The sequence below is a fragment of the Bombus bifarius genome, unplaced genomic scaffold (genome assembly GCF_011952205.1).
Source record: "Bombus bifarius isolate JDL3187 unplaced genomic scaffold, Bbif_JDL3187 scf7180000008058, whole genome shotgun sequence".
NCBI lineage: Eukaryota > Metazoa > Arthropoda > Insecta > Hymenoptera > Apidae > Bombus > Bombus bifarius.
This window is the reverse complement of record NW_022884422.1, coordinates 1,700,998-1,724,222: the sequence shown is the minus strand read 5'-3', so window position 1 is coordinate 1,724,222 and position 23,225 is coordinate 1,700,998. Positions and strand designations below refer to the sequence as shown.

The 23,225-nt window shown below is 38.7% G+C and overlaps 1 protein-coding gene and 1 pseudogene across 5 annotated transcripts in view; one reads left to right on the top strand and one right to left on the bottom strand.

The window, feature by feature from the left end:
• Positions 1–23,150, bottom strand: part of LOC117208256 (disks large 1 tumor suppressor protein) — a 526,768-nt gene extending 503,618 nt beyond the window's left edge. Inside the window, exons 1-2 of one of the 5 annotated variants that reach the window (XM_033449267.1) lie at positions 22,855–23,150; positions 5,117–5,197 (exon numbers count right to left, since the gene is read on the bottom strand). In XM_033449267.1, the coding sequence (XP_033305158.1) occupies positions 5,117–5,197; positions 22,855–22,876 (103 nt within the window). In that variant the 5' untranslated portion in view covers positions 22,877–23,150. Of the gene's footprint in view, positions 1–5,116; positions 5,198–13,070; positions 13,189–22,854 lie in introns of those variants that run through there. The other 4 variants (XM_033449269.1, XM_033449262.1, XM_033449273.1 and 1 more) reach the window with 4 other exon arrangements.
• Positions 2,274–2,392, top strand: LOC117208302 (annotated as a pseudogene).
• Positions 23,151–23,225: the final 75 nt, after the last annotated feature.

The following is a 23,225-nucleotide window of genomic DNA, read 5'->3' as shown; positions in this document are numbered from 1 at the left end:
TTTACATCCTCGCGGAGAGTAATTTGTACAGAAAGCTGCAGCGATACAGCAATGCAGTGGAAGTGCAGGTGCGGGATGTTCACCGTGCTCAACGTTGAATTAAATATGTATCAGGAAACGGCTCGGTATTAACCTGGTGAGATACCCATAATTAAACCTCAAACGTATGAAAATAACGCTAATTGCGGAACCTTATTATCAATGCGGTGCGATGTTTCGCTGACGCGATTGATATGCGATTGCTCATCGAATTCTCTTATATGAAGTTAATTAATTTTGATCTATAGTCTCACATTACGGCACATTCGAGCAAAATAAAATCGCATCTTCCTTAAAAGAGGATCAAGATTAAAAATCATTTTGACATTTTTGGAACGTGAAACGGCGAAAATATTCTACAAAGTAGATTCAACCGAAGCAAAAATTTGTAAAAAATCTCACACGTGCTACAGCTTATTTATGTTTGATAAGTCTCACTGAGCTATGCAACATCGATTTAAAGTTTGGTAGCAAGAAAATATGAAATCAAAATCCTACATCGAATCCTACATGAATCTTAGTAGAAGCAAGAGCGATGGTAGGTACTAGTAATGATCTCCTTTCCTTTCCATTTCTTCCGTTCCTTTCCTTCCTTGTGGAAGAAGTACATATATCCTTCGAATATACGTTTCGATCCAAAGCGATGAGCATATATATAACAACTTTCCGTCAGCAATCTCTATGATGATTCTAAAGAAATATTTAGGAAATGATCTCGCGTGTATTTGCCAGATTATTATTTTAATAATTATTATTTTATTATTATTAATTATTATCGGAATTAAATTATTCGTAATCCTCTAAACTATTAATCTAATCCACGAAATAGCCATACAAGAGGACACGAACGAAATTAACGTACGTATAATTGCTGCAACACCGATGCTCGTAAATTATGGTAAACGAAGAGACTAGGTGTGCCCACACCAATGAACTGTGAACCCGTAGTCGGTATCGCAATGTCTCCTTTGGCTACGAACTAGAAACGAACAGAGTCCCGTACTGCGGCGTAACTAAATAGGTGTATTGTCATTGGACGCTTCAGTACAAAGCAAAAGGATCACCTACAGGAACACTGTGACACGACAGGTGAGAGACATCCGAAATTAATTCCGCGGTCCTGGCGCACGCGAAATTAACCAGCCCGCAAAATTACTTCGTGTACCATCAGGTCTTCTGTTTCATTGCCAGAATCCTGTGTTAAGATAACAAGATGCTTAAACGATACGCAAAGCTCACTTAATTGTGCAGCAATTTTCTTAGAAACGTAGAACGATAACGAGTAACGACAATAATTTCTGATTACCAGATCGGATGTAGTATTCGCCTAAGGAAAGCACTAGCTAGGCTGGTTATTTAACTACGGTAAGATCGCATCGCTGCAGTCACGGCATTGTAATAAAGTCGCTGACTTACACGCGTTACAAGTTCGTTACAAACTCGCGACTGCAAGTACGTAGGGAAGTTAAAGCTCTTAAATTCAGCTTCTAAAATAAAGCTTCACACGAAAGATCTTTCCCGCTCCTCGTTTTCTTCGCTTTGTCGCGCTTGCCAGTGCTACCCTCCACTATCCGCGTGTTTAAAAACATGTTTATCATCATTGCCGCTTTCGAATTTGGTAAAAAATTCCACTATATCGTGTTCACGCAGCATTGAGCAAATATTTTTGTTCAGAACTGTGTAAGCACAATCGTAGAATATCGAGTTTTAGATCTTCGCAACTTCAACGGGAATCACGTTTAGACTTTCGAGAAACTGAAACGTGTACTTACAAAAGCTTAGAATTGTAGAAGAAATTTAGCCCCTTCAGTCGACCAAATAAAAGTTGAATAATTAATGAAAATCAGTTACGAATCCTTTTTTATGCATCAGATAGCAAATTTGTCATATTCGATGTTTTTTTATTAAAAATGATAGAAAATTATAGAAAAAAGGATTTATGACACTGCTGAGTGGGCCCTCAAAGGGTCTAGGCCTGAAAAACTCTTGAAAGGCCAACAGTGTCACAAACCACAAGTAATAGAAGCAAACATTTTGCTTTTATCCTTCACCGCAATCTTGAGCGAACAACTGCGGGGCAGGTGCAAAGATTCAGTCGTCAATAGCTGTTGTCTTCCACCTGACGCAAACCAAAGGTCGTGATCTGTCCGCCACGTACGAAGGGTAGAGGCACCAAGGAACAATCATCAAGAGTAGAGTTGTTCCCCCGCCTTACGACACACCTAGATGATGACCGCCACGCCCTGGCCGCACTGAGTGCACTCGTTCCCGTCAGATCACGAAAGTTAAGCAGCGCCGGGCACGGATAGTACTTGGATGGGTGATCGCCTGGGACTCCGTGTGGCGTTGGCGAAGCGCGCTGGGCCCGCCGCCCCCCCCCCCCATGGGGTTCAGGCTTGGGCGTTTGGCGGCTCAGCGCCTCGGGGCTGCCAAGCAGAGTCCGGTAGGGGAACCGGGCTGCCTGGCACGGCGGCTCCGGCGACGAGGCGCGGTGTGACAATGGTCAACACACCTCTCTATCAGCGGTGGTATTAGGCGCGCGGGGGAGGCCCCGTTGCGACGCCCACAGCAGTTCCCGGGCCTCTCTCGATCGCAGCCGGGAAGGTTATCGTGGAGGTTTTAGTCGGTTGGAGTCCGACACCACCACGTCGCTTTCCCCAGAAGCGGCCTGGCGTCCGTGCGGATTTCCTCCACGTAAAATATAAAAAGATGGTGACCGCCGGACACGACGAGTCAGATTCAAACAGTCTTTCGTCGAGTACGGTTCATCTCTGTCTTACGAAATTCAAGGATCGTAGTCTGACCGTTAGACACGACATAACAATTGACATTGTTCATATCATTGATATTGTATCATATCTAAAAGGGACAGTCCTTTAATAGTCAAGCATCCAGTAAAATCATACAGTTCACTTTGTAATCTATCTGTCTGGCCTGTAACTCCTTCCCTCCGTCAATCCGTTCACAACCGCGAGTGTTCGAACACGTACAATGCGAATATAAATTATACGAATCAACGAAACGTCGATTCAATTTGACGTAGCACGAAAATTGGCCAAGTTAAAAGGAATAATCTTTGGCAAAATTATTGGAATTCTTCCAGATTAACTATTTCGTTGTGTTAGTTGGCCCGGTTTGGAACTTTTAGAATTTCTTATATACCGTCGTTTTTTTTGTTAACTCTGGTAAAAAGCATTAACGATTAAATTGAATTGTTCATTTGACGTAAAAGTTGTAGAAAATATTCTTATTTCAACGCGTGTAAAATCTTGAAAATGGAGAAATTTTCCTTGAAAGAAGAAAACCGTCTCTTGTTTACGACATTCATAAGAGAGGGGAGAAATAAATATTCATAAAGACGGGTGCCGTACATCAAGGGAACACCAATCGCGTCTCGCTACAAGCATTTCGCGTCTACGCACGTGTATTTAACTTAACGTGCTAGTGCACCCTGCAATTGCTATATCTCTCACCCTATTTCCTGCAAATAAACTGCGTCAAATCGAAGATACAAGATTCTGGACTAAATGAAATTTCCATCTAAAGGATCATATTGCAAATTAACTTTAGTTGTACCGTATCTCTCATTGAACATTCGTCTAAACAATATCAAAAACTTCGATGTGATTCTTAATCCTGATTAAATTTTCTTCGTGCTTGAATTACATCTTGCACAGCAAAATCGATAAGCATTAAGAACACTTTAAATTCAAGTATCTTCTAAATCATTTTCTGAGACAAATGGTTCCAAAAGAAAATAGATAGAAGAGACGAGAATATGAAGGAAGAAAAGTAGGAGTAAAATTTATCGATTCTATGGACGAGTAAATGCGAGGACCTCTGCTGACTTGGCAAATCATCGTTCTTCCAATGACATATCGTTTCGCGAAGATAGCAAAACCAGATCTTTGACACCGATTGTTATCGCAATTGCAGGAAACTGATGCATATCGAAAAGTGAATTGGAAATGCTTGTTACGTTTACTAACTTCCTTTTTACGATCTTCTTCCGTGTCGTTTCCTCTTATTAAAAGGGAGGCTAACATTACCGTTTCCTTGAGATCAAGGCTATGCATCTTATTTTCTTCGACTGGTGCAACGTTCCTATGTTTGAATTCGAGCGTAACTTGCGAGGAAGCACTAACAAGGAACTCCCTTCCTCATTTTCATTTTTCTAATTTAAGAACGTTGCTTATGACGTGCGAGAAAATTCATGAGGAAATATTTGACGCATTCTGGTAAAATGTAATTGCAATAAATATTAAATGAAGTATTTTGTATATTTCCAAGAATCTGTATCGGTATAATTATATCACTGAATTTTTACCGTCTAAGAAGATAATAAAAATAAAGAATTACTAAGGTGGAGATAACCATCCCAGAAAAATGTTAACGATGTGTGATACTCGATCAATTTTTTCTTCTCTGGGGATATAATATTGAACTCGACGTGTATATATTAAATAAAACAATAATACAACAGATTTCTGATTTGTTGCATATGCCGCAGAAGGAAGCGTAAAGCCGCACGATGTGACTGCAGTCAAATTTAATAGCGCCATTTCTCATACGGTGCTATCGTTCCAATCGTTGTTCTCGGTATACATATATACAGAAAACTCGACTTGCATGGAACACGTACAAGGAGATTCGTACATGTGTGCACCTACCGCAATGGAGAGCACAATGCGGCTTGACCAGTTACCAACATTACCACCCAGATTTTCTTCACTCGTAAAAAGCTCAGCCAACGGGTAAACAACGCAACCCCTTCCAAAAAATACTTTTCTTAAATTTTACTACTTTCTCGAGCTAATGTTTGCATGATTTCTAACGCAAATATAAATATGAATATACAAGTGAATATTTTCGAAATACGAATTACACGCTATACGTATTATACGTATAAGATTCGTGTAAGAACACTTTAAAAAAATGTGTTCATGACCTAAAACGTACTGCAGTTACAAAGTTGCTTTGTAGGTAACCGTATTCCAGTTCTCATCATTATACAGTTCCCGCCAAACTCGTGTTTGTTTCGAGTTTCCGTAATAAGTGATTTTTATGCATTTCCTACCTGCATGTTTTCGTGCAGTACGTGGTGCAAAATTTTTGATGATTTCGACGTTGTTGCATCCCACAAACTGGTCACACTCACCTGTAACACAAAATGAAGAAAATATTACGTTATTTTTTAACATATTGTTTTCTTTTTTCTTTTCTTCTCTTTTCTTGATAAAGATATCGATCGAATATAAATTCGGGGATTTCAGAATTACGTATTGCCAAAGTAACTTGATAAAATTTGCTACGACGTTTCGCACACTCGATTAGGCGCATCACCGCAGCTGTTTCAGTAGTTTGTGCTCGAATATAACGCGAAGTTTCTCCTCGAACAATTAGTGGTTTTATTACCTCCCAGCGTCGTGTAACCGTGTACACATCCCGTTCTGCTGTTCCACTTTCCATATCCTGATCTTTAGATTATAGTTCTAGCCGAAAACTAGCACGGATCCACCAACGTGAAAATCGATCGCAACTCAAAGTCCTAAGATCCTAATCGCATATCTTGAATGTATAAAAAGGGACGCTACTACAGGAACTCATGTAACAGGAAGAAATCTCTTAATCAAATATCTTTCCTTAATTTGTTTAAAAACTTTTCTACGAAGATCATTAAAATTCCCATCGACAATTTAATATTCTTGCAACCAAGTACCAATGATTCTCATCAATTAGTCTCCGATACCTCGTGACTTTAGAAATATTGAAATAGTCTCCAGTCATTAGTGGAGTCAACTTCAGTAGGAAGTCAAAGGAAATTAAGCTGGAATTTCGGAACATAAGTAATTAAGAGTGAGATATCGGCGACAACACAAAGGAAGCAACAATCCTCTTACAACGTTCGAATAACTTTATCCCTGACCTATTTTCATCGTTTATGAGGTTGCACGAAGTGAACCCATCGAACGATGGCGTCAAAGCAGAACGACGTTATATCCGGGCGAGAGGTAATGAGATCTCTCCTGCCGATTGTTCTACGAATGGCCGGCTGGAAACCAAGAAAGACATCACGACCAGCTGCCCCGTTTCATCCTCGATCGTATTTCTTTTCTTTTCCCTCGTTCGAGGATGTAAAATCGAAATCGAAATCAATTCGCGATCCCATCTATCGATACATGAAAATTCTAATAAAAAGATAGCGGAGTAAATTTCGAGGACTTTTATGAACAAACGAGAATTTCGCAATCCACGGGTGATTTTAACAATATGAAAGAGACACGAAATATTTTATTACGTTGAATTCATCCTTGACCTATATCGTCACTTCAGGACGATTCGGTAGAAATTTATCTTCCATGTTACCTGTACAACGGAGGACAGAGTAATTAGATCTGGTTTTACAATTTCCTCGAGAATGGAAGATAGAACCGAGCAATGAGAATAACGGCGTCTAAATACAGCAGTAAGATCTGCAAAAAGTAATCTGCCTACTATATCTGCTCGTTATGACGGACCAGTGTACAATAGCCATTTTACATACACATTGGTTGTTCGAACGTTTAATTGCTACATAGCCATGATTACGCGAACACTTTCTCAAAGTATCTAACATCTTTTTCACGCGATTATTTAGAACGTAGAAAGCACAGGAGTATTAGATGAGAACTATTTTTTACAACAAAGAACCACCGACGAAAATATTCGCGTCTCGTTCGGAATTTGCACAAGACGCGTGTAGCATGTCAAATGAAAAACGCCAAAGGAGAAACTTTTGCGAACTTTACCCTTACGAATTCAGAAATTATTCCAACGTTTACCGAACCTCTGTGCTCCAACATTTGCACAAAGATCACGTACAAAAACGAACAGGGAACTGCCCCGGGTCAACCGCCTACTGCACTGAAATCGAAGAAAACTTCGAGAACTTCGAAATTTATTCGCTGTGTTGGACGAATGCTCGATAAACGGCTGTATTTTAACGCGGCGATATCATTTTTTTCCCTTTTACAGCAAATAACAATAAATATCGATCGTATTATCGCGAATCGTCACAAACGCACGGTTTCTCCGACTTAGACAACGGCTCAACGCACGCAGCCAGATATCCATGGTTCTGTAGAGGTACATTTCTGCATAAAATAATCGGAAAAGTAGAGCGTCGTGAGTGATTCAACAATTAAACGTTTGCGTTCCTCGATCCGAGAAACGGGACGAAACGGAAGCCTAAATGCGCGTTTTCGTGAAACGCATCCATGCCTTTGGAAAGAAATATTTTCGTACCCAGCCCGTTAACCCCGGAGCGATATTAAACTCGCCGATGCGAAGACGCGAAACAGGGAAGCTCCGTGAACGAGGGAAAAGCTTTGCCAGCTTTGACGACAAAAATTCGTCGCTGTAATAAAGAGGATGGAAACATTCGCCGCTGGTAAAATCAGCTCGAAAGTGCTGCTTCGAGGCAAAGAAGAAAGTCGATTATGTCCACGTTCGATGGACATGTACGTACCTAATTACTTGGCTCTACCTATTATAAAACGGTTACTTGGCTTGGAAAATGTAAGAGCCGACCGTAAAAGACGACGACGACGAACGGTTTGAAAAGAAAAAGACGAAAAAGAAGGAAAATGAAGCTTCTCGTACGAAACGTATTCACTTGGCTGCGGATGCTTTACTAGTTAGAAGAAAGAAATTTTAATCAGAACGAATTTCAAGACTTGTTTGTTCGTCGACCTGCGTAAACCGCGTTTACCTCGAAAACTGAAATTATATATCTGAGGGAAATATTGAGTTTTCTATGCCCGATGATACGAGAAACAGGATAGTTCGTCATCAAATTGTTCGAAGACAGTCTATAGCGGATCGCAAATAAGTTTTAAATATCTTGATCGAACTTTCAAATTCGGATTTCCTTGACTTCGTGTACGCATAATTTCCATTTCCAACCTGTTCTTATCTAATATGAAAAATTTAGGCCTGCTCGAAAGCGTAAGATATGATAATCGATACGAAGTTTGTCCTCGCTTTTCTTTTGAAAAATCCAATCTAAAATACGATTTAGTGGTGATTAAAACCAAATATTTAATGACTAAATAAAATCAGATATATCGAGCCCAAATTTAGTAATAGAAACGAAATCGTATATCATAACACAGCACAAATACGTCTCGATGAAACTTCTCTCGTTGAGGAGTGTGCAACGACGATCTTAGGTTTAAAACTACATCTAAACCTGTACGAAACCCAAAGGAAACGCAAGGTATGCCGAAGATAGTGCGGTAAGAGCCATCGTTGTTGAAAATAGTTCCATTACCCTAACCGGAGCTACGTTAACCCCCTATGTGCCTCGGTGTAGAGAAGTGGTAAATCTCTATTCTTCTGAGACGGCGAAATGACGTGAGGCGAACAGAGACAAGCGAAATCGAGGCGAACAACCGCATTTACGAGGATAAAAGATAAATGCTTTGGAAAAGGGTCGCGAAGTTTGAAAGTGCCGCTTTCCATGCGGAAATGTATTTACGCCAAGGCCAGAGTCGAGGAAATCGAAAAAAGGGGGAGGACAGGGTCGCAGGAAACGAAAGGCCCGACCACGGTAGGAGATCAAAGAATAAGAGAAGGAGGATGAAGCGAAGAGAAAACGAGAAAGAAGAAGAAGAATTAAGAAACAGATCGATAGAGGCAGGAAAACTAATCAGTCGTTCGCTTAGTATAGAAGGAAAAATAGAGAAATATCGTTAGGTATAACTTGGCTGAATTTTTTGCCCTCCATTCCAGCCCTTAGACGCTAACCACAAGTGTCTAGCTGGCGGCGTTACTTCATTATCCGGCGAAAGAAAGGCCGCCCACGGCTGTAAAGTCGTGTCCCTCTAATTAAATTTTTGTTGCCAGCGAACGAGCGCCACGAGTCGCTCGTTTGCACCGTGTCCGACTGGTTGACAAACGAATGTAACTTCCGGCTGTTTGGATTGCCCTGGGACTCTGTCCGGCACTTTTGCCGGCTCGTCTAGTAAACTACTTTCTAAGTAATCGAAAAGAAAGAAGAACGGTAGATTTTCTTAGAGAACGTCGCGCAACTCCTGTAATTTTCAAATTCAACGCGGCAAGGAGAATGAAGAAGAACGATACCTCGAATCACGTAGGTATAATTAAATCTGGTAACCGCACTGGCGCTCTCTCGGCGCCAGACAACGGAATAAATAAACGCAAGTTCGAACTACTCGAACTGTCGGTGAATCAATCTGGAATACACGATTGTGTGTGTATTTTTCGATGAATTATCGAGCATCCTAGCGAATACTCGACGATTGGAAATATAATTTGCTCGCACAAACGATGTAAAGCCGGTTTGAAAAGTTTCTGGTAGCAATATTTTAATAATTTATGTTTTGAAAATATTTTATGCTTCAATTGCGCTGAACATCGCGCTACAACGTTCGATATCGCGCAAGGTTGTAAAGCTCAAGATAATAAAGAAAATCGTTAAGTATGCCTATGAAGATCGTAAATCCCACAAAAATATAGCGCAATAAACGACGTCATTCTTGGACCTGGTAAACCTAGTACAAGCTATTCTCGTTGCACTTGCACCTTGAATGAGCATTTAAAGAGAACACGTCGAGCAACTTGCTTGCATCGGGCAAGTTAACTTGTTAACAATGTTACAAAAGATATCGTTGTATCAAGATGCGTACTTTTAGACTTTTAAACAATACTAAATGTTCCGCTTAATCTTCAATTATAAATTATCGTAACAACTTTTGAGTACATCCGTCCCTAATCGAAAAACAATGACCCAAAGGTATTCATGGTAACGTTGCTTTCCAGAAAATCTAGCGCAAGGTTACGCCATCGTCTGCCAACTATGTAGGTGCTTATTAATCGTTTTAACGACGGGAACAGTGACTTTAGACGAGAGACCGAGCGAGCAAAGAACTTGTCCGCCCGTTTATTCATCGTATTACTAACAATGTGGGGCGAATTTAAATTGGTCTACTAATTTTCTGCTTTGATGCTGTCCGTGACACAATAATCGTCGAAATTGGGCGCGAATCATCGCGGACCAAAAGGGAAGACAGTGACAAATGGAGGTTAAAAGAGGTAGACGAGAGAAAGAGGCCACACGACGAGTAGCACCTTGCCACTCGAGTTTATTTCTGAATACCCTGAGGACGACGTCACACGATGACCAGAATAGCGGGCATCTACGTCATGTCTGGGTAACCCCGAACGAATTTTGAAGACAGACACGCAAAAGTAGCGGGAAAAGGGAGGAAGAGATAGAGACAAGACGTTGATGAAGAAAGATGAGAAGATGAAACGAATTAGAGTCCAACAGGCTGGTGAAAAGGACACGATAGAAACACGATGGTAAAGGCCAGGATAGGAAGAAGAAAAGGAAGGGACGAGCACGAGGAACGGTGAATGAGAAGAATTCAAAGCGTCAGCTACGCAAGAACACCGAGAATTCGCGATGAAGAGTATAGTCGTGCTCGGTTATTGCCAAACCATTCTTCAAACACCGTCTTGGATTTTCAGCTATGTTAATGTGACGAGCCAAGCCTGTCCTGAACTTCTAACGATGCCAATTTATTCGTTGAATTCTGTCTGGAATCCTGATATCACGATGGTTAATATGCCACATATAATTTACCACTCCAAATCAGTTAAATCACAAAGCCCGGGATTTTCCGTTATTCGTCCATCGAGAACTTCCTGAAACCCTTCTCGTTGCCAATTCGTGAGCTAAATTATAGTCAAATTTTGGAACGTCTCACGCTTACCATACACGAACTCTTCACCTTGTCTAACATGTTTTATATTCAATGATATTACATTATCTGTTTAAAATTGTTTCTCACTTTCTGTGATTATACATAACACAAGAATATGTTAAACAGTTTTGTATATTACATTTTGTGGAATTTAGAAATTTAAATATATTGCACATTCCACGTTATGTATATATATATAATATAATATAATGTATATATTATATTACATATATTATAATAATATAATAATATATATTATATTACTATATTAGTTATATTAAGTATGTTATACTTAGCATAATATCAAACAGGTACAATGGAAATATGATAATATATTCAGCACATTAATTTATTCATAGAAGCCTTTCTAATTTTCAATAGGTAGGAAATTTATGTATACATCATATCATGTGGAATATGAGAACTAATTTCATATTGTAAAAACATGAAGAGTATTTAAAGAAGTTAAATTAGATGATCGTAAGAATAATTACAGCTGAAGATCTTAAGACATTAAACTCTATGAATCCAAGATCGTGAGAACAGATAGACTATCGATCCTGGAAACTCGAACATGAGTTCAAAGCAAAGGTAATCATCAAAGATCACCACAAGACTTTAGGACTTCAAGCTCCATGAGTTCATCTAGAAGTCCATCTTGGACCACTTCATAATCTTAAGACTTTAAGTTCCATAAGGTCAGTGCCAAAGAGATCCGTTCGAAGACGAGATTGGAGTTTTGTGATATCGAACTTGTCAAACCCGGCATGGTTGTGAAGCTCAGAGGTATAATTATGTGATGATGGCAGAATTTTGGAATAACCCACGACGAATCCTTCTACCTCAAAGATCATACAGCTCATGGAAAACAAGGTTCTCCGGCTTTGAGATGATTCAAGTCCAATTGAAAAATGCTCATAGAATACACTTCAAGAAACAAGTTTTTTTAGAAGGAAAAGAAACCTTATGCATAATATAATCCAAATTCATGAAGAAAAACCTCGTATGCCCGAAGAAAAAACCCGTGCCACCTCTTAGTTACAAAGAAAAATCGATGTTCTTTCATTTGAGTAGATGGCATACACAAAAGCCAAGAAACGATCGACTAATGTTTATTAGCGTTTACATTTTCCTCTATACAGACAACGTTGTGACGCCATCTTCTCATATTATTAATAACCATTTAGAAAGTGAAATTTGACTTCAATTCTATACTGCAGTATTCTCATTGGTATGTAAAACATTTTCCAATAAGAAATCAAAATTTTTCAATTTTTACACTTATAGCGTTTTCTACAGGCGCTCATTAATCGTTCTCGGGATAAGTTGTAACTGACTCCACAAACTTGGAATGATCCGCAGCAGACTATCATAGCTTTATTTGAGGATTAGTGTATCTACGTGTGGTGCAGAGGAAATTACTAAGCAGAAATTGTCTTCATCCTTACCCTGTCTCAAATATTTGACACAAGACGACAAGATTCATCCGCTTACGCCATCCAGAAACCTCAGGTGACGGAAATAGTTACCGAAAAAGGGAGACGCGTGCAAAAGTATAAGGGCAAAAATGAATGTGCACAGCTATTTGGTGTTAATACTTTTACATAGAATGTAACAACATCGAACGGACTCATGGTAAAAAAATCAATTTCGATGTCCAATTAAAGTAACAACATCGTATCATCGTCTTTTTTTACTCGATCTTTATAACATCAACGCGAAAAATATGTAACTACTTCGTTAATTATATATGTATAGATTATCACATAGATTAATAATCTTTAATTATCTCGACTTCCATACATTTGAATATTTTTTGCTGTTAGCAAAACATTACTGTAATAGCAATGAGTTACGAAAGGTATTCCAACAATTCAGTTATTTGCTAATTAATTAGCTAGTTCGGTATTTGGAATTGCGGTTGCAATCCGTAGAGAAACAAATTCCAGACCTTCTGATACGACATTACTCTGAATCACATAAATCATGAGTGAACAGAGAAATGACAATAGAAATCGCCTGACTACTTGCATTGATACCTAACCCAGTAAAACGTAATTTCACATGTCTGAAATACTCGTAAATCTTTGCAAGAGAATAATCGATACTTTTCTGCTACAGATTATTGTAGTTGGTGGTGGTAGCTTCTTTTTTCTATCTTATTAAATAAAATATGTGAACGATTGATTAATTATTTAGGATAGAGTCTTTATAAAAAGTATTTCTACAAGTTTCCAAAGCATAGTGCAAATTTCTATTTACCTGCTGTCCCATTTAACGTAGAATACATCACACTTTTCATTACGAGTTTGCGCTGCACCAGATTCACAATGGTCCATAGAATAGATATTACCGGCAACCACATATTCAATTGTAATATTAAAGTTGTATATTGTAAATTTTCGAGGACGATCCTTTCAGATTCGCAATCTTTCAACAGAATCGTACAGTTCGTTAATTATATAGATATCGAATGGCAACACTTTCTTTCTCGTAACAGCTTCTCCAACTTCAATTGCACTTTAACAATGTCGAAAAAAAATTCTCTATAAAATTGTACTTATTATAAAAGGAGCTACTGTGATAATATCCTCTCAAACGCTATACAACACAATTTTGTACGCAATTCCCAAATGTTGTGAGCTCGTTAAAAAGTTGGACAAGTAGGAAAAGTAGCAAAAGAGAAGTGGAGAGATTATCGACCGTAGATGCGAAACGGAGTCAACGAGACACGTCTGAAAAAAATCTCAACACGAGACAGCCCAGATATCGTCATACGTATAGACGATATATAATACATAGACAGCAGTTACATTTCTCACATACTCGTGTTGTGTCATCACACAGAACTCGAAACATTTACCACATCAGCGAAATACTTCCATCCAGCTTAGTCCTCGATCTGTTACCAACAATTCTAATCTCCTTTCTTTGTTCGTTTTTAGCGATATCTTCGTTGCATATTTTACGTATCTTTATTCTTCGAAAATAAATTATCTAATAGAGTTCGCTGAAACGCTGGCTTGATGAAGCAATAGCCTCCATAGACTTCGTCGTATCACAAAGTTTCCATGTTATACTTCGATTTTCAACTTATTTGTTTATCGACACTTCACACAATTTTATTTAGCCTATCACACGTACATGTTTTCTAATACAAGTTCCAGGATATATTCTGCAAAAGATCATTCGATCATTTTCGCCATTATCCACCTCGATTGAGATATATATTTCCAATTTCAGAGTCCACAATGGCGCGCGCTGGCGCTTCGCCAACACGCTTCCTATTTATTTGTATTGTCACGCCTCTGCACGTGGTGGCGGTTCGATAACACGTGACACGGAAAATTATTCATGAACGGGTTACGATTTTCGCGAGCTCGCTACCGATGTCAATGTCGATAATTCGGCGGAGAACCGGTTCAAATAACTACCAAATGAAACACGGAAAATACTGACAGCTCGGAATCTTTGTTTTGTTGAAAAAACAATTTCGAACCGTTCGACAGACGCACCTGCAACATGCGTGGGCACCATTCGAGAATCGACTGCTCGTACATACCCTAAATTTAACATTCTCGGCGACGCTCCACATTAGAAGAATCATGTCTATACGCAGCATCTTTCTATGTGTCCGTATGCGTATACATTTAATGTTGGTTCCTGTGTGTGGATAGTTCGCTACACTGTGTGTCGCCTGTAAAGATATATCTACACGTGTGAACGGCCCTCCGTGTGCCCCACATGCAGGCAACATTTATAGACTCACATATCCGGTTTAGTGTTTTATATATTATGTATATAAATACTTTAGTCGTGCGATGAACCAGGTGCTTGTCCAGATCGATAAATTCCATGAGTATTGGAATGCATATTTAAATTATGATAATTCGTCATATGTAATTTTAACGGTAATGAGGGAAATTTATTAATAAACATTTTTCTAATGAAGATCTAGTGAGAAATTGTTTGAATTTCTATATATAGAATTTCTCGGTTCTACTATGCACTGTAACTTCACGATTCTCAATCGAGCGTAAAGATCTCTTCCACTAGTGCCGCTCTCAAATTTCTGCAACTGGCAATAAGCAAGTTATTATATGGCGGTGCTGAAAATCAGGTGGAATTTAATTTCAATCCTCCCTCCTGCAGACGTATTGCATAAAATTCCCATGCGAGCTAGTCAAATATATTGTATAAATATGCATACGCGAATTAATATTTGTCCACGTGTAACTTGCGTAATAACGCACACGTAATACCACGAGAGTGTGCATCTTTCGATATTACGCATATATTCGTCTCTTCCATAGCTGAGCCGTGCCAAAATGCGAAAATATTGTATATATCAACCAACGTATTATTAAACCATTGAGCAGAGATTGATGAAATATTAACGTACAATAATTCCTCCAAAAATTTCTTCTAATCATCGTCCGCTGTGTGCCAATCTAAATTTGCTAAACGGGAGAAGAACTAAGGACGCTTCACAGTCTTCGTGAGATAATTTTAAATATTTAAAAGCGGCATTTACTTTCCATTTTTGTAAGCACATGTGAGCGGCACAGTCTAAAGACGGATAAGTGATTTCAACACACGAATTGATAGCACGCGACGTTACGGACGCCCAACCTGGTGTTCGCCAAACACGATCTATCGATATTAGTTGGCAACAACGACTTGCTCATCAACGCCAAGTACATCGCTTAACGATGAAACTCGATCAGTTTGACGAGCTTGACGACTTATTCTTTTTCAGTGTTATATACTTATTCTTCCTCCTAATTTTAAACCTTCTTAATAATTACTCTTAATACATAACCACTTTAATAACAACTGCTCAACCTTAACTAGTAAAAAAGATTATTTTGATAAGACGAGAAGCGAACGTCATCAAAAAGACATAATTAGCCAGGAAATTTCATTGATACCGAGAGTACGCATGCAGCAAACGAGAATTCTCAGGTAAAGTAGCTTGTTAACAATTGAAATTCACTGCCTGTGAACGCACCCACATTTGTATGTACATTCTCCAGGACACAATTAGGTTTACGGCCACACCATTGCACGTGTAATACCTGCAACATGAATAATTCTATCAACTTCCCGAGAATCTGTACCGATATTAATCGAGAATAATCGTCGTGGATCCCCTTTCTCGCTAACAAATACGCTGACCATTAGCGTTCATAGAATCATCGAACGTGCTACTTCATTCCACGTATTTCAGATGTTTCAACGTACATGAGCAATATATACCATGCCAAATTGTGAAATCTTATCGCTCAATAACGAAGAGACCACGTTACTCGTTAATTATATGCTCATGATAAGATGCTTATAGATGCTTATAAACCTATGCGTTATAGTGTTTACACTTATAGAGATATCTTTTATGAATATATGTACGCTACACGGAATGGTTTGATGTCATTAATACTGTTATGAAACTCGACGTAATATGTTTAATTAATACATTTACACACTTAATACATTTTCAGATTGGTTTCAAATTTTACCTATACAGCCATGGCGATCTTTTATCATTATTAATGAAATTTCAAAATGTTTTACATAATATCTACAATATGGACTTAAAAGTTTTCTATGGTATGTGTTTAAATACTTTTGTGGAGCAAAATATAGCGTAGTTCTATACTATACTTTACGTTCATAAACATACTATTTGCATTCTACGATTTTTCAGCCGTCTATCACTCGTAATCATTAACAAAATTCTTTGTCGAAATTAGTATCAGGAAACTTTCCCACTGGGCCATTGCGCATTCAGTTAAGCTCTGAATGATTTATGTGCGTTGAAGCAGAGCTGAACAACGCTAACGTAGCGAATTGGCTACTATTTGTATCTGTTTTCACGTTAATTGGTAAGATACGTCCAAAGATAGAAATGCTGTGACTGATGCTAGTCAGAGTATGATGAAACCGACTGCATACTCGACCACACGCTGATGTAAAATGAAATCAGAGTGGATTGGAACAATGGGACCACAGAGGAAGCTGAACCGCGGATATCAGCAGGAACAATCTAGCAAGCACGAAAATTACCATGCAATTAAATTACAAAACTCGATCGCGATTTCGTGATTAGAAAGCTTATACGTAAATCATTCGTACCGATATCGGACAAATAACAAAATAATAACTTTGCACGAATAAATAGATTCCCAAGGATCGAGGGATTCCTAAGGAATAAGGCAAACGAGACTCGTGAACTTGACGTTGGTGATGAAAATAAATCGTACTCGAATATCAAATAATTTAACTGGTTGGCTATACCTATCTTCCTTAAACTGACACTGAAATAGAAATACGCAAGAACGAAAATAGATCGGAGGGATGAACTTATGATATTCGACAGAGATTTCGTTTAATGCTTCAGTAATGAATTGGCAATATTGTAATTAATTATTGGATAAAAATTATTTTCACTAAAAGATATAATTATTTGCAAATTTTAAAATGAGATAAATATTTCTTGTATATTTCGTTTAAAATAGTAACAGATTTACATTTAATAGTAACAAGGAATCTAGTAATATATTAAACATATAAATATGTAAAACACCGTATCATTTTGGATTTTACTTCGTTGAAACTTTTCTTTTTTCAAGAGGAGAAATCGTTTTAAAAGGCAGCATTTGATGACTTCCGCCTTTATGTAGAAAAGTAAACAAGTAAAACCTTAGACAATGAGAGAATCCGAAAGGACGAAGAATCCAGCTAAGCGATATGGATACAAACTAACATTAACGATCTTGGTTAACCTTAAGTCAACGGATTTACGGCAGAAACCAATACCGTGAAATACCTGTGAACTCTATACCAAACGGAAGCCACCGAATTGTTTCGCTGGAACTTTCCCAGACGGCGTGTAGGTGCAGCCGTGAATAGATATTCCTAAAGCTACCAGAATCCAATTTAACGTCATCCCTACGCTACGCTTCGCTTTCCAGCATATTTTAATCCTGAGCATTGTCTACACTGTCTGGACGGATTCATTATCGACGATTGCCAACGATCTGCTAACCTGAACGCGATTGTTCGACTTTCTTCCCCCATTGATTGCATACGCGACCTTGTTATTCCCTTTTCCTTTTTGAAAGAGAGAGAAAAAACGAAGTTTTTTCCTGTTCTTATCGATTCGAAGTTCGTCGTGTTTTATCTCGAAGGAACTGTAATAAAAAGGAAACTCGCAGCTCTCTAAATCTAAATGGAGTTTTGAATTATTGAACATGTTTAACACGTTCGAGTCCATGCATATAGGTACTGGTAATTCATGACTTCGCTAGGAGTGAAATGTTCATTAAATAATCAAACGGAATTTTTGATTTTATGCTCACGCGATACAAATAATATGAAATTATAAGAAATTTTAACGAAATTAAAACTGAATACTACATCGTTTGAGACGATGGATTTTTTCAAACTAATCGAAAAGGAATCGTTTGTGGAACTATATCTCAATCGGAAGATATAATACGCCATATAGAACGCCAATATCACGAAGTTACGAGACACAGTTAAATATGTAGCCGATTTCTGCAAACCGGTGAACGCGTCTAAGTACATAAGCCCTCGGCCCACTTACCATTCATTGCTGTCATTATCAGCCACGCTGTCTCCCATTTCGTCCTATATCGTCTGCGTTCCGCATACGTCACGCTTATGTGCACATACAGTATAACTCCTTGCGAATTTACGGGTTAGAAATCATGCTCATACATTCGGCAGCTATGAGACAACAAATTAAAAGTATGCACGTAACCGATAAACGTGCATACGGAGGAGAAAGACTGTCGTTTACAAAATTCCAGCATTTATTGTACTTTTATGATATTATAATATGCTGTATTATCAATGATCAGAGTACCAATGGAAATTGTAAATAATTCTCTAAAAATTATACCGATGTAAATAGTTAATCGCACATATATGGAATCATGGGATGAAATATTTCGTATCAGACGCGATCCTACGATATTCAAACATATGCGCTTTAGGGCGCGTTTATCTCCGCTGTTATCGTAATCATGATCAAACAGTTTGAAGTTCTAGAGTTTATACGACTACAATAGTAGTCTAGTGCCTCCAAGAATTGTTCAAGGTATACTTTCAGGAATACTAACATCATGATGTGGCTATAGAAATGATTGAAATATACTATCCTTACTTTCTAATAAAGCGTTCATTTATCGTATTCTATAAGTTTCATTTTTATAATATCAAATTATTTTATAATCATATGGAAGTATTATTAAGTAACACGAAATTTAATATACTTGAACGTAAATAATTAATATGTAAATATTACAATAACATTTTCGTGAAACATTTCTTCATAAACGTAAGTCAACGTGACAGGCTAACAACTACTTCTCTACGCAACAAAGGCAGCCATAATAAAGCAACGAGCGCGTATGCAGAATTAATCGAAAGGAACAAGAAACAGATTTCGTGCCTTTCACGAATCAACCACTTTTACCACGGTGCCCTGTTTAGAGTCGTGCAACTGGTATAAAAGCTAGCGCGCTTATTTGTCTTCAAACGCGTTGCAACTTCCTTTCACGGTCTTTTTTCGATAAAGGGCGGCAAAGTGAACCGACGGACCCTTCGTGGCCGACATACCATTAAAATCCACCCTTTTTCGAGGTTTTCAGCGCATTCACCAACAAAACATTGCGCCGTTGGAGACGCGGCTTTACGACGTAGAAACACCGCCGAGGAATATAAAATGTACATACATCGGCATGCATAAAAGCTTCGCGAGTTGCCGGGCTAAGCGAATCACCGACCCATAAACCATCCTTGACTCTGTCCTCGTCTTTGCCTACGAAGCGCCTGCACCGCAGAAATTGAAAACTATCGGCGTCGTTGGTTGGCTCGGTGTCGCGCGCGCGTATCGCCTTACGGGCCTGGCGGAAAGAAGCGGAAAGAAGTACAAAAAAAAATTCATTTTTTTTTCATTCACTGCCGTAGTAGCTCAAAGGGCGAGTGAACCGGCGCTTATGAAACCGTGGTGAGATGGTAACGAAGCGCGACGATGTCTAAATAACCTCGAAATAGAGATAATTAGGGACAAATTTAATTACGGCCATTCAACACGATGTATCGACCAGGATGTTTTATAACCGGGCCCGCGTAATTAACTACACAAGACATTTTTCCACCGAAGGCAAGGATAGCAAATCATAGTCGCGGAAAACGCTATGAGTATATCTCCGAAACAAGAAATTCAAATGCCTAAAGACCAATCGCAAATTATATAATATCACCTCGTAAATGGGACTGTTGGAATTAAAAACAGAAAGTGGTGAGACGTTTGAAACGACCCGAATTCGAACGATCGATATGGATCTTTTTGCGCTAATAGGATTATAAAGAAGCACTTAGTGAGTTGGACAATCGATTTCGTTTCTCGCGTACAATCTTTGGAAGATGTGGAACCGATCCTCTTCGTGTTTTACCTATGTATATATGTATTTCGTAGTCGTGTAATTCGCGTTTTTAAGTTCGCGAGCAATATTTTTCCTTTTCCTAATACACACTAAATCTAAGAATCTAAATCTGAATAAGGGAAATTTGGTAACAGCGTATATAGAAACGATAGTACCAACAATAGACCGAGAAACATTAAATGAAATGATCAAGACATCGTGATAGATCAATGCAAAACTGCATTTTAATTCATCTATCAACAATTTTTAAACGCCCTAATGTTTCTTTCGCCGCTATATTTTCATGCGTTCTTTCGTTCTTTTAAGGTAATCGAAAATATTGAAAAAAGAACGTGATATAGCCGATGTTTAAAGAATAATTACATCGATACAATCGATAGGTATCACATCGACGGGAAAAAATTATGTTTCAGAAGTATGAACTACTTGTACGCGCTACTGAAATTCTTCCTATCGATCGGTAAGGCATACATAGAGAGAGACGCCGCTTGCTGGCACGTGCTACTACTAAAGAGTACTCGTTTTCATCGTATCTCTATAAGAGGTCAACGAGCAGTCAGGATTAGGGGAAGTCCTCTTCCAACTCTATCAGATTCTCGTTACGTTTCTTTATGCGAGACCGGATCGTTTCGTTCAAACACCAAGTTCTTTCCCAATCCAACACCAAAAGCATGGAACCCGACACATTTTACGATGTCATTTTGTAATTTATTGCACGCAATAACGCACGTAATTTATAAAACAAAAGTTCTTCGAATAGTTGAACGAAGTTGCGGCTAAGTTATCGATTAGTACTAAATCCTCTCCATTTGCTCTGACCCTAGATGGAAACCCGTCCATAAATCAAGTGCTATTGACACCAGTTTATGGCGTCGGAGCCTAAGAAGTAACGATAAATAGGCAGAAACCTAATGAGAGAGGTTGTGGAAAATGTCGTTGATGTTCAACGTAGTGAAAGTTGTATGGGCACCAACGGCTCAAAAAAGATGGTGCATAAGGATACTTAATTAAATACCAATGTTTTTAATTAAAAAATCAATTATCTATGCAAGAAATACTATTTATAACATTGTAATATGTTTGTTAGAATTTGAGAAAATTTGAGGAGATTAGCGAATGATGGACAATTATCTTTAGATTACTTGGTTGTAGCGTTATATGCTCTGTAGTAAAGGCTATTGTTGACAAAAGAAAGTTGTTTTTGATAGTTTACTATGATCTTTAGTTACCTGATCTTTAAACATCTATATCATGATCACTATAGAATCAACCCACATCTCAAGGACCGCTTCAATAGAAATAAGACAGACAAGTTTATTCAATTTGTGAAAGAAATCAAACTCCTAATCAAAATAATATCACTAAATTATACATTAAATAATTGTTAACAATCAAGCAGTTCATGCAATAAGAAAACGGAAAACACAGATAAAAGAATACTATTATTATTCCATTACAAAATTTACAAGGTAAACATTCATTATTTAAAATGTCTCAAAGAAAATCAGTAAAAGCCAAGGGTCACTCGCATCAGCTGTCACGAACAGTTTATTAAGATAAAAACCTTTATTAGGAGGTAAAATAAACGCATTGAAACCGATCGTAAAGGAAGGTAGAATAAAAAGAAGAGAAATTTCTAGAGAATACACGTGATACGGCCAACAAAGCCTATGTCCTATCTGTCTCGTCACATAATCGCGGCAAAAGAGTCTCGCCAGAGCTGAAATTATTGCGTTTTCTTGGACCATGTCCAAGCACCGACAACTAACAGCCGTGTGATTATTGCAACATATTCTACTATACTGGCCTACATCGAGGAGACGAAGATCCCGTACTCGATACTTCGACCTATCGATCCTTTCCATATTTTCGATAATTTAACTTAACCGTTTAACAACTGTTTAACTGTAGTTAACACGAACTACGATTAAAGGAACGAAAAAAAAACGATCAAATGAAAGAAATGGATAAAATGAAATTACAGGAATTACTTAATTAAGGGATTTGAATTAGCTTTAATAATGACCTCCTGGTACGACACCGCGTTCGTAAAAGCGTTCGACGCGAGCACCACGAACCAAGTAACACTGCACGTGGTCGAAACTCCAACAAGTTATCATGATCATTAATCATCCCTTTAATAATCACGCGCGATTACACCGAACGTAATTTTGCGTTCCCGTAAACATGCGACCTCTCTCGATTAACTATATAATTCAAGGTCGAGCGTCGTGCGCAACTCGCGCACGGCCTGAAAAAACTAACAATAACAACGAGTTGGCGAAGTCTTTTTCACCCACGGTATCGACGATTAAACCATTTGCGAATAGGTCACGCGTTCTCTCTCGCATTTCGTTGAAAAGCACGTGAAACTCGATAACCCGATGCCAGTGAAAGAGAGAAAGAGAAAGAGAGAAAGCAGCGATTAAAGAGGCATGCAACTGACAGTCAGATGACAGCTGACTGAGTGACCCATACGTATCGCCCCTCCCATTGGACGATTCTGGATTTTACTTCGAATCGACGTGTTCAGAGGGTGGCTTTTGTTTCGATAGAATAAGAGAGCTTACCACCTTGCTTACGAACTGGCATCTCGTTTGATGACAACTAAATCCTGGTGCACGTATACGTCAGAACACAAGGCTATGGATAAAGGGTGAACGTCGACAAAGAAGCGTAAACGGCACTACTTTACGGAAGGGTGAAGAAATGGGAAAGAGAGTAACACAAAGAACGGTGTGTCACTTCGATACTCCACGATCGCGCACGGTTCACTATTGTCACGCGAATCGACGACCTGTTTCACGGGTGGCGTAGACGGGCATATACACGGCTCGGCACGTCACTCGCGAGACCTCCCGGTGGCCCGTCGAAACGTGGTAAAACGAAACGGATATAAACACAGGCCGCCACCACTCGGCCACGGGCAATATGGCGTCGC